We start from the raw sequence: 12624 nt of genomic DNA, 5'->3' as shown, positions 1-12624 counted from the left end.
GTAGGGGAATACTATTATCTTTGCAGATGAAGAAATGGAAGTACAGAAATTATTAAAGTAGGCAGTGGAGTTCACTCACCTGGTGCCAGAGACAAAACCTCACTGTACAAGTGCTTCTTCACTGGAGATTAGGAGTAAGTAACTGTTACCTTTTCATTCTTACAGGACTGTCCCCATAGCTGCTTTCAGCATTAAAATAAAGAATTACACTTGCAAAGTAAACTTGGAAATGTTTTAGTTATCATTCCTTGTAAAAGTTTTTGATGTATCTGCCTTTTTAATGATGAAACTTAAAACTATTGAAATAAAAACTTACCCAGGATTCTTTGGTAAATATAATAGTAGCAAAAAATTTTCCCCTGCTTAGTACAAAGTACTTCATTAGGACCAAAAATAGGGCATTTTGCCAGCTACTAAAGCTCGTCAATGCTGACTGCATCCACCATATTTCTTATGGACAGATGGGTGGAGAGGGGAGGCAAGGAGCTTGGTGGTTCCTGGTCTTGCAGCTCCCACAGCACGTGGTTAAGAATAATGTGCTCTGTGCTCTGCACGCAGGAGCTCCAGGATTTCACCTCCTTGGTCCAAAATTGCATTTTGATACAGTGTGATGGCAGCCACAGCAAAAATAAATCATGGCCTCCTACCTTTAAGGTGGCAGGTGGTCTCTGGTTACCAACCAGCATAGTGTTTTCTGAAAGAAGGCCACACATGATTCTAAGTCTGGCTCACTCTGGGTGGGAGGCTATATTCCCTTCTGTTAACACCTGAAACAAGGTAAGTTTGGGGCTTGATTTTTTTTTTTAATTTTTTTTTTAAGCTCACTTTTAGTTTTTGAGAGTTCAAATTGAAATAACCTTCCCAACATTGTATTTAATAGTTTTGCGCACTTCTAAAATTAGAATGAAGAATTAGACAAACCAATTGCATTGTATTGTGTCCCGTTCAAGCCAGGAACTGGAAGGCCAGAGCACTGGAGCAACAGAACAGGTGGGATCGTAGATTAGACACGAGATGGGAAACAGGAGTAAAGGCATTCAGACAGAAGAAAAGACACTCGAAGGAAAAAGAACAGCTGAGGCCTTGTCAGATCCTGCTTACCAAAGCTTCAGCTCTGAATTTAATTTTTATTTTTAGTTAAATAACTGCCTCTCAAGGTGTATTTTGACACATCTCAGAACTTTTTCCTGTCCCTACCCAAATTGCATCAAAGTCGCCTTTTTGCCCCATCTAGTCCTTGGCACCCAGCTCTTCATCAGGCTCTTTGACTCTTGACTGTTGGACTTCATTCATTCACTCACAGGTTTGTAGTTAATTCAGTCCCATCTGTGGAAGGCCTTCTACCTCCCTTAGTTGGATTATCGTGGAAGAGTTGTTTTCTCTTACAGTCTTTTGGAGACATTGCCCGCTCACCTGATGAAGTAGCTGAAAACAGTCTTTCAGCTGGTGTCCTATAGAATATTGTCATTTTTCTTTTAAAATAAGCTTTTTTTGGAATAATTTTACATTTATAGAAAAGTTGCATAGATGGTTCAGAAAGTTCTCCAATGTCCTTCATTCAGGTTCCATGCATGTTAACATCCCAGAAGCTGTTGTAATTATCAAAATTGAGAAATTAGCATTGGTGCAGTACCCTTAACTGCATTATGTACTTTATTCAGATTTCATCAGTTTTCCACCCGTGTCATTTTTGTCTCCAGGACCCAATCCTGGGTACCCTGTAGCCTGAAGCTGTCTTGTCTCGTTGTTCCCCTCTGGTCTGAAACAGCTCAGCCTCTGCTTCTTTTGACACTTTGGAGGACTGATCAGGTATTTTGTAGGCTGGCCTCTGATTTTGGCTGTCTGATGTTTTCTTATGATTTGGGGAAAAGACCCAGAGGTGCAGTGCCTGTCTTAGCGTGCTGTACCGTGGGTCGCATTATGTGAGCAGGACTTGGCTGATTGTAACCCTGGTCACTTGGTGAGTTGGTGAGTGACCCTGGTCACTTGGTTTGTTGGGCCTCTGTTTTGTGATGTGACTATTGTCTCCTTTGCTGGTTTGGTTCTTGGAAGCCTTTATTCAGTCAAGCTCACATTCAAAGGGAGGGGAGGGATTTTACATTATTTGAATTCTTTAGGGAAGATTTTTGTCAACTTCCCTCTGTATTTATTTCATCATTTATATATACCAGTATGTACTCGCATATTCATTGTATACTTTGGGTTATAACCCAGTACATGCTATTTTATTCTGTGGCACAAATTGTTCCAGCTTTGGCCATTGGGTATCTTTCAGGTGGGCTTCTGTGTCCCTCTGACACACCCCATCCTTTGTTTGCGAACACTGCCTTTCTTTCTGGCACCATGAGGTAGATGCTCTGGGCTCTTCTTAGGTTTTCCTGTCCCAGCATCACCCATTTTTCTTAATGGTTGTGGTTCTTTTTAATGGAGAACGGTATTTAGAAACCAGACCTGGATTCAGATGTTCTCACTTTTGGGGTGCTGCTGCTTCTCAGCCCTTGGCTGACAGCTGAGAGATGTATCTATGAAGACTAACCCACACGTACACACTTAACTTGTATGATTTCTGTGCCTGCTTGTTTGTGTTGTTACCTGCACACCAGTTCTTATGGACATCTCCATGGCTAACCCAGCACCACAGGGCCATGCTGGCTTCCTCCCTTTGCACATTTCTTATCCCATTCTCTGACGGGAAGACACCAGCTCATCCACCTCTATTTACTCCCACCTTACACGTGAGTGGTTTCTGCACTCTTCGCGCGCACCCCAGGAGACAGATTACCAGGAAGTGTTCAGTGTCTGTGTGCCATCTCTTTCCTCAGGCCTCACACTTCCACTCACAACATTGTTTTCCAATGTTACTTTGGGGCGCTTCTCCCACCCCACTCAGTGGGATTATTTCAGACATTTTATAATGCACTTGGATACATTTGTCAGTCTGCATTCTGTCCTGGCATCCCTGACGACCTGGTGGATGTTTTAAAAATTTGTGTACATTGAAGTTCATTCTCTATATGAGATGTACAGTCGCCTGAGCTTGTACAGATATATAGAGTCATACTATGTCCACCACCCAGACAGTTAGCTCTGAACTCTTTCAGGGTTTTTGCAGTTTTTCTTTTTCTTTCCTAAGTGAGTGTTACTGTACCCTACTTCCATTGTTCGCCCATTGGGGAGGATTCCTATTATCTTAAGGTTTTTAATGCCATGTTGCCATTTCTCACATAAAAACATAATGGGTTTTAACCTTGGGGAAGAATATGAGAATTTTAGAAGCTGAAGGAACCTGAGATCCACTGATTTTACATTCTTAGCTGGGCAGGTTGGGCATCAAGCCAGAATTGGAACCTAGACATTTTGGCTCTCCTCCCCATCACTGTCAAGACCAGGGCACAGATTGCCTCACTTTACTTTAATTTAGGCCTGAAGTCTGTGCTTATGGGTGTGATTTCTTTACTTTTTGTTTTAGGAGGTTAATTCTAACAGGCAAGTATTATTTAATGGGTGAGCTTTGGGGGAGGATTTAAGGTATTGTTAATCGCTTGCTGATTAGTATTGTAGTGAATTATTAACAATTCATTCACTTTGCTTTTTAATGCCAGTCTAAAACCAGATGTTCTGAATGAACAAGGAATTGTATTTGGGAAAGAGGTGACTGTGGAATACTCCACATTCTATTCTCTAGAGGCAGATAAAAACTCTCTAGAAGTCTTTACTGGATTTGGCTTCTACTGAACGGAGTGTATCTTATTAATCTTTATAGGTAGTTTAAAGACTCTTTGGGGGCCCCTGAAATGGGACCCTCCAGTGCTTTTCATTCTTTTGGTGCCTACTGTGTGCCAGACACTAAGCTAGACCCTTGATACTCAAATGAGTAAGCTTTGTACCTGGTCATCTGGCAAGAGAGGGTCATAGGGGCATGTGAAAGGGGGAGCATTTGTCCCCAATTTGGTGGCACAGAGGTGGCCAGCATGAGCATTTCTTATACTAGTGCTGCTTCAGCTTTTTTTTGGATTTTTTTTTTTCTTTTAAAAAAGTCTTTTATAAGCATAATTGTACCACTCTGACACAACTATGTTGGTTTTTGCCTTTTTCCTTCGTCTTTTCTCATAGTTTTACATGATTGTATGTATTTTACATGGTTGTATGTACAGGATATTGTATTCTGAAATGGTTTTGTTTAGTATTTTTTCATAAGGTTTTCCCAGATTTCTTCACAACACCAGGTAGCTTCTGTACTTACCCAGCTCCTTAATGTTAACTTTTTTCCCCCACAGCAGTCTACCCTGACCCTTTCTATGTTCCCAACGTTTTTTATTGGGTGCGTTGGTTTCTTAGGCTCTATTTCCTGGAGTAAGATTACTGGGTCAGAGAGCATGACCATTTTACAATTCTGGAAATACATTGCCTATTGTTTTACAACCCAACAGCCTTCCTTGAAATCGTGCCAGATTAGACTGATAAACTTCCTACTCTGCCTCCTGCACCTACCACCTTCCTCAGGGTCAGCAGGGTGGGGCTGGACACACACCATGCTCACCTCCAGGCCTTGCAACCTGGTTCTTCTGGTGATTATGGTCGAACCCATCTGGGCAGTCCCTGAAGGGCTGGCCCCCTCTCTTGCCTCCAGGTGGTTGTGAGGATAATGTGGTAATAATGTCAGGAGACATGCTGCCCAGTGACTGGCAGAAGCTGGTCCTCAGGGACAACAAGCCACGTCACCTCTGGACTGCTCTTCTAGAGGTGGGCAGAGCCCAGCTCTGAACTGCTCCCTGAAGAATGGGTTAGTAAACTCTTGTCCCAAAATATAAATATTGAGTATGCAATACTCAACTTATATGTTTAATTCTGCCTTATCTTCTCTGCAAGATCTCTGATCTATGGAGCAAGCAGCCATGCAGTCTTTTCTAGAAGTCCTTGGAGAGCTGGGAAGCAAAGGTGTGGTAGCTCACACCCTTTCATTTCAGGGCCTCTTAAGTTTTAAGAGACTGTACAGACTTACTGTTAAAGATGTTGGCAAAACACCCAGGACCCACTGGTGATTTAAAAATGCTTTAAGACATCGCTATAAATATAAAGTTCTGTGTAATAAGTGATTTGAGGTAGAGAGCTTAAACTTGATATCCTTTTTAGAATGTGAGAAGATGAAACTGGCCTAATTTTAGGTTTTTTTTTTTAACTATACTTTTCTACTTTAGTGGAATATACAATGTTTTTAGATTAAGGGATAAAATAAAGCAAGATTCTCCTAAGAAATAGAACATTAGTTGACCAATTGCATGTTTTTGGTTTTTTCTTACAAACTAAAATATTTTTATTAGAAACTTTACCTCAAGAATACAGAAAATTTATTTTTCCTTTAAATATACATCTTTAAGAGGTTTGCTTTGCCTCTAAATGAGATTTCATTATAACTAACTTTCCAACAAAGTTTGGTGTCCGCTTCTGGTAAGAGAATCAATGAGAAATGAGAGTAACTCCACAGTGATATTCAGTAAGTGACCATTGAACAATGAGCTTAATTTCTAATGTAATTTAATATTAATTCCATATAGCCACATATTGGACAGTGGAGTTGTAGAAATTTGTATTCACCATTAGGGCTCTTTGGAGAGTAAGTTTTCCACAGGTAGCTGAATCACCTGATTTAGTTTAAAATTATGTTTTCTAAAATACCTTATTTATTATAGAAGCAAAAAAACTGCAGCTTTTAGTTGGGTGAATGAGTTTGGGAAACAGCAGGAGAGGAATCGATTGTTTTTAACTTTATATATTTTAGGAAAATGTTTTTTAGTCCCTTTTGGTGTGTGTTTAGGAACAGAGGTTTCAGGCGCCTTTTACTTTTCCCTGGGAATTACTTCTCAGCCCCTCCTTAGTATGTCACAGACTCTCAAGATAGGTGGGGACTTTTTGTGGTGGGAGAACCTGTAGGAGCAAAGAGGCTTTGACTATTGTTTTCATCACTAAAAAGGCAGTAAATTTAGACTTAGTCCCCATGGTGGTTCTGAACCTGGTGCCACACCACCAGGCCTAGTCTTTGCACAGAATAAGCATGTGACAGTTATTTGGGGGGTAAATGTGTTCATTTTTATTATTATGCCCATATGCTGATGCTTCAGAGTATATGATAACTATAATAGTCAGATATACTTGGATTTTTTTTTTTTTTTTAAACCCGTCTGATTACTTTGCCTATTTGATACATTTGATGTACTTTGAAGAAATTCTTTTGATTTCACTCAGGGTTGCTGTGTTCTCTCTGTCATCTTTCTTCACACTTCTTTATTTTCCTGTTTTGTCTCTTTTTTTCCGCCATCACTCTCTTTTTCCTTCAAAATATTGGGGGTTTTTTGGGGGGAGGGCATTGTATATTTGTAAGCAAGGTGATCTTTGACCTTGACAAGAAATCAAAACCTACTTTACAGTGTGGATGGGATCACATGTTACTGACCAGGAGATTATTTCCTGTTTGAGCAACGTGCTGCACATTTTACTAAGGCACTTTGGGCCATTAGGCTCTCTTGGGTAATTCCCATATCTGAAATGTTTGGATTCTGTATAGACGTGTCTGCACATTGAGCACGTGCTGCCGTGGTGCCTGGCCTCTGACCAAGTGTCTTCTCACTTGCACAGGTTGCGCAGAGCATCGAGGACCACCATCAAGAAGTGATTGGTTTCTGCAGAGAAAATGGCTTTCATGGCTTGGTTGCATACGACTCTGATTACGCGCTGTGCAACATCCCCTACTATTTCAGTGCCCATGCCCTAAAACTGAGCCGGAATGGGAAAAGCCTCACCACAAGCCAATACCTGATGCATGAGGTAGCCAAGCAGCTGGACCTGAACCCAAATCGCTTCCCTATCTTTGCCGCTCTGTTAGGTAGGTGGGCAGTGTGAAATCTATCTCAAGTCATAAAGGAGTTCTGTAGCAAGAACACAGTGATATTTTATATTTTAGGGCTGGGATGTTTCGGATTCTATCCTAAATTGAAAAGAACCAGGGAATAGGCTCTCCTCAAAACCATTTCTTAGTATTATTTTTGGTGTTGCTGATAATGTGCTGCTTTTGCTATAACGTGTTTGTTTATGTATTGTGCTGTCCAGGCCGAAAAACTAATTTTTTGGAGAAAATGACAATTAAAAAAATCACAAGTGTTAACAATAGTCTCACTATGAAAATTAGACATTTAAACCTTTGGTGTAAATTATGCTTGTTATGGAAGAAAATATGCTGTGAATTTAATACTGTCATGTTGCCCCCCTCATTTTGGGGATACTCACTACTTTAAAAGAAAAATAACAGAAATAAACTATCAAACCTTGTTTATAATGCCTAGATTTTAAGTAAATATATAAATGTCTTTAAAAACTCCCTTGGAGGAATTTCCTAGAAAGGATGAAGTCTTGTTTTAACTAAGATTTTATATATTTATTGTTTTGCTTAAAAAGAACTTTACAGTTCATCTATTACTTTAAGTCTGGATTTTATAGTTATTTTCTTTCTTTTCTCTTTTGTCAGCTCCTCTTTCTGCATGTCTGTAGCTACTTGAATATCCAGCTCTAGGTTGCTGCGAGTATATAAGAATTGTGTCCACAATATAAATAAACATGTTCTGAGCAAGGCCCTACTGTGATTAAAACCCATGAACGGCAGTGATGGGATTGAGGGCTGTTTCTAATACACAAACCCTTTTTGAGAGATAGGTGGGCTCAAGATAGTGAGATCATGTTGTACTCTTTCAGTTTGTATCTGTGGAGGTTAATGGCCCAATCTGGTTGTATTATGAGGGGAATTATATTGTGGATTGTTTTTTAGAAATTTCTAGTTATCTAGTTTTATAAACATTTCAAAAGTGTTATACACAATTAGAAATTATTGTAAGCAAATTTTCAGTTTATTTGGTGATAGCATTTCAAATTGTATAACTACCACAATCAGTGATCAAAATTCTGATTTCATAAATTGTCTTTGTTTGGATCTAATCTCAAATAGGTGTCTTTAAGTTTGTATTTGGCTATTTTCTGTCCATCTTCTTAGGCAACTCTGTGACTTGAGATTTGGAGGATTAAAACTAATTTTCTAAATATTCTTTCCTATTTTCAAATATTAAAATATAAAAGTTATATTCCTCTGATGTTAAAAGTGATTATGTAGATGGTCACATTACAAACAGTTTCATATTTACTTAAACATTATGCAAAATGAGTTGGGGATATTAATGGACATTTAATGAACTGGAAAAATTGTATGCCTTTAGAATATAAATGCCTTAGTTTGTTTGAGATGTGGAAGGATATTTATTTTATTTAAGAAACATAGAGTATATTTTTTGGGATATAATGCCAACTCATACTCTTCTAGCTAAGTTATTTTGTGAAATTTTAAAATAAATGAAAAACAATCAGTAACATTATAATAATTTAGTAATGAATTAATTTAGGGCTTGGAACTGAAAAAACTTAGTCAGGTTATAAGCAAACTCTTAATTGGGAAAGCATCTTTATTTTAGATTTTGTGTAAAAGTTTCAGTTTCCTCAAATGAGAAAGATTATTTTTCTTCTTTCCTTTTTGTAGCAGAAAGTATAGCTATATAAGTGGTTTGCTTTAGAAAAGTTGAGTGGAGTATTCATTTAAAATGTATTTGACCCACGTTTTAACAGAGTATTACTGATGTTGGAATTGGCTGAATATTTTTTTATATAGAAGCTTTAAAAAATCTCAGACACTCATACTTCTCAGTAAAGTTGTGTGCAATCCATGAAAAGAGGAAAGCAGTGCAGAGCAGTGACTAGACAGAATGTAGCCATGCTCTTGTGCATCATGGCAGTTCAGTACTTCTGTATGGTGTTTTTGTGTGTTTAGAATATTATGATCAGGAATGTTGCACATGATCTCACTTTGTTTTGTTTTCTGGTAGCAGCTAATTAATGAACCTGCTGTCTGTGGTGGTGACTAAATTATGATATAAAAATCACAAAATTATTTAGGAAATTACTGCTTTTAAGTTGCATCGAGATAACTAACATTGATATCAGTAGATATCAGTAGATCAGGCAGCAAGCACTATAGTGAAGGGAGAATATTTCCCCCAAATGTAGCTTCGCAACTGAATACAGTTCTCGTTTGTGACATAGCTTGGCCATAGGGTGCACAGCTGAGTGATACTGCTTGGTGGTGTTATGGTCTGTTCTTTGTCACATCTATATGTGGGTGGCAATGGAAATTACAGGAGGAGGGTGTTGATCCATGCCATGAGCAGTAGTCATTGTCACTTAGCCTTGCATAGAGAGATTTTATAACTGCTGTTGAACTAGTTTACAGCGTGTAGTCTTCTCTTGAACCAGTGAAAACTTGTATCAAGTTGGCACTATCAGGCTGACCTTAGTCCTGCGCTGGGAAGTTGCTTAGGTTGTTACGCAGTGTACTCAGTGTGAGTGCTGTTGGAAGTGTACTGCAAATTCACATTGTACGTGAGGCAGCTGCAAGAAGTCGGCCTGCTGTATGCTGCTTTGTATTAAAAGATGAAAAAAATATTCCTAATTTCTATGTGGAAGTTTTATGTGGTTTGTCAAATGAGATGGTCCTATAAAGTCATATTGTAAAGTCTGAAACACAAACAAAGGTAATCTTCAGATTATAACATGCAGTGATAAGTTTTCCTCTGTTACTCATGGTGATAGCTTTTATAGTGTCCATGTTTGCATTCCAGGAAATCACATTCTGCCTGATGAAGACCTGGCTTCCTTTCACTGGAGTTTACTTGGTCCAGAACACCCACTCGCCTCACTTAAGGTACAAATTAATTTCATTTCCAACATTTGTAATCAGCTGCTGATTTTGTTTTTATTTTAATGTAGGTCATGTTCCTTTTTTGTAGAAGGAACAATGCCACAAAGTTAGCAGTGTTATGCCTTCCTCTAACTTCAGGATCTGCACTGCCTTAGAAAACAATCTGCCTTGTCTTGTTCCCAACACCTGTATTTTAGAGAAATTATAAATGTCCTTAAAAATTCCCTTAGCCTGGCCAGGCATGGCTCAGCAGTTAAGCATTGACCTAGGATCCAGGAGATTGGGTTGTGGACTTGTTCCCCAGTGGGGGGGCTTGCAGGAGGCAGCCAGCTGATGACAACTCTTTAATAATTGATGTTTCTATCTCTTTATCTCTCCCTTTCCCTTCCTCTCTCTGAAATCAGTAAAGATATATTAAAAAAAAAAAAATTCCTTACAGGAATTCTTCATGCCTTGTACCTAGAAGATGGAATCCTTTTAGCTTAAGTTTTTATGTATTAATTTTCTTACTTACAAATATGCATTTTTCAATAGGCAGTAGAGTCACCTCTAACTTAGATCAATGTGTTAGCATCGTTTGATAAATTTCGTAACGTCCTTATGAATTTTCTAAAACTATAAAAGTCTGTATAAGGCTTTAATGCTTTTTGAATGATGGAGACCAAAGTTCATTAGAGAAATGGGTTATTTTTACTTAATGTTCTTATAAAGTGTCGTAACACTTAATATTTAATATATTTAAAAAATATATATATATATATCTTTATTGATTTCGGAGAGAGGAAGGGAGAGAAAGAGAGAGATGGAAACATCAATGATGAGAGAGTCGTTGATCAGCTGCCTCCTGCACCCCCCCTACTGGGGATCAAGCCCACAACCCGTGCATGTGCTCTCACTGGGATTCGAACCGCCATCTCCTGGATCTTAGGTCGATGCTCAACCGCTGAGCCATGCCCAGCTGGGCTGGAAAAAAAGCTTTTTATTTGCTGTTTACACTAATGAAGTGTTACAAATTTGTAACCTTGATTCAAATTCCTGGCAATTCCATTATTTAAATGCAGGTTGGGGAAAGTACAGTCTTAAATCAGGTAGACTTAAAGGCATTGTGCTCATTAGGTTTGTTAAGCAGTATGCTTCTGTAAGTTGAGACAAAATGAAGGCTTGTTTCTTACAGGGTTTGTGTATTTTTGAATAGTGGGGTGAGAGACTCCCAGGATCCCAGACCAGCTGCATAAGTCTAAGTTGAGCTAGCCTTGTTTAATGTGTAGAGGGTAGAAGTGAGGAGCTGTTTGAAGAATTATAGAAAAACTAAGTCTGTTGACTGGTCACTAACATCATTATCATGTGTTTTTCCTAACATTTTTGTAAAGAAAAGTATTAACTATGTAAAAAGTTAAAATAGAAAATGTCTATCAGTATATCCATCATCTTGGTTCAACAATTGACATTTTGCTATGATGTATTTATGTTTATATTTGTCTTTTAATTCAACTATTTGGAAGTAAGTTGCTGATACCATAATACTTCACCTATGAAAACTACTGTTTCACCAAAAAATAAGGATAATCTTTAACTGATTCATATTACTATTATCACATCAACTAAATTAGCAGTAATTCCCTAATGTCATTTAATGGTAAGTCTGTATTCAAATTTTACCAGTTCTGTGAAAATCATTTGTACATTGTTTGCTTGTTTAAATTAGAATCTAATCAAGTTTTATGCATTATTATCATAAGTTTTTTAAATATTAGCTCGGTGCTATTATGGTATAATAGAGAAGCAATCCAAAATCATTTTTCAGTGACTTGATAAGTTGTAGGATTTTTAAAGTCACATTATGAAATGCAAGCACATCTGGCTTTGAGTTTAAAAATTGCAGTGCTTTTATGTTTTGACCTTATATACACATTTTCGTGTGGATCATCATTTCAGTCATCTTAACATAGATGGTGGGAAATTGGATGTGATTTTTTTTTTTCATGAACATTGCTGCTGTGTAGAGTTGTCTGCATCCCATCTGCTTTGTAGTCTCTTCTTTTTCCCAGTTGTGAAACTAACTACATCTTTTGAAAATTTGGTTAGTTGTTGGTTGTACAGTACTTTGTATACACAGCTTTTAAAGATACCTGATTTTGCATCCCCAAGTTCAAGTCTTCGTTGGTCCATTCTGTTTATCCTACTATATTTTGCCAAAGTGAAATCTACTTAATTATTGTACACAAAGGATTGTGTTATATGAACTCATTATCTAACAAATTCAGAGCACTCCTTAACACATATTACCATGACCTTCATCCTCTCAGCGTTTCAACCTCACCATCCCCAGTGCTGGTTGTGTTAAGAGTGGAGCATGTCTGGGGTGGGCCTCTGAGTGTTAGGAAGTACAAGAAGAACCTGCAGGGTCAGGAGAAACGTAAGACGACTAGCTCATGGGATGGCATCCACAAGGAGGAAGCTGAGAAGGAAATAATTCTGTTTTGTGCTGCCTTACTTATTAATCAGGGAATCATGCCCTCTAGGAGCATAAATGCAGTGCTAGACATACTTGGAACCTAAAATCACATGAGGGCTGTAGGAAAGAAGAAGTAGGGCAGTTAGTTAGGTTTCAGGCTTTTCAGTACTTCATTTTTGATGTTAAGAGCTGCCAGTAAAATGGTATCAAATTTCTTCGATTTGGAAGTAAAGAATGTTTTATTTGTATTCTGGACCGTGGGAGGCCATTTCATGTAACATAAAATTATAGAAAGGGGTGGCTTCAGGAGTGTGGAGCATCTGACTGTGGTGGGAGTGCCTGACCATAAGCATGGGCTAAATGAGCACCCTTTTAAAAG

The 12624-nt window shown here is 38.3% G+C and overlaps 1 protein-coding gene across 3 annotated transcripts in view; it reads left to right on the top strand.

Moving 5' to 3' along the window:
- FAM120A (family with sequence similarity 120 member A) overlaps positions 1-12624 on the top strand; it is a 95776-nt gene that overhangs the window by 10822 nt on the left and 72330 nt on the right. For all 3 annotated transcript variants that reach the window (XM_081151972.1, XM_081151971.1, XM_081151970.1), the window contains exons 2-3: positions 6634-6880; positions 9711-9793. In XM_081151972.1, the coding sequence (XP_081008098.1) occupies positions 6634-6880; positions 9711-9793 (330 nt within the window). The remainder of the gene's footprint in view (positions 1-6633; positions 6881-9710; positions 9794-12624) is intronic.

The sequence above is a fragment of the Miniopterus schreibersii genome (assembly GCF_964146895.1).
Source record: "Miniopterus schreibersii genome assembly, chromosome: 11".
Lineage (NCBI taxonomy): Eukaryota > Metazoa > Chordata > Mammalia > Chiroptera > Miniopteridae > Miniopterus > Miniopterus schreibersii.
Note: the sequence above shows the minus strand (reverse complement) of the source record. Positions and strands in the feature narration are given on the sequence as shown.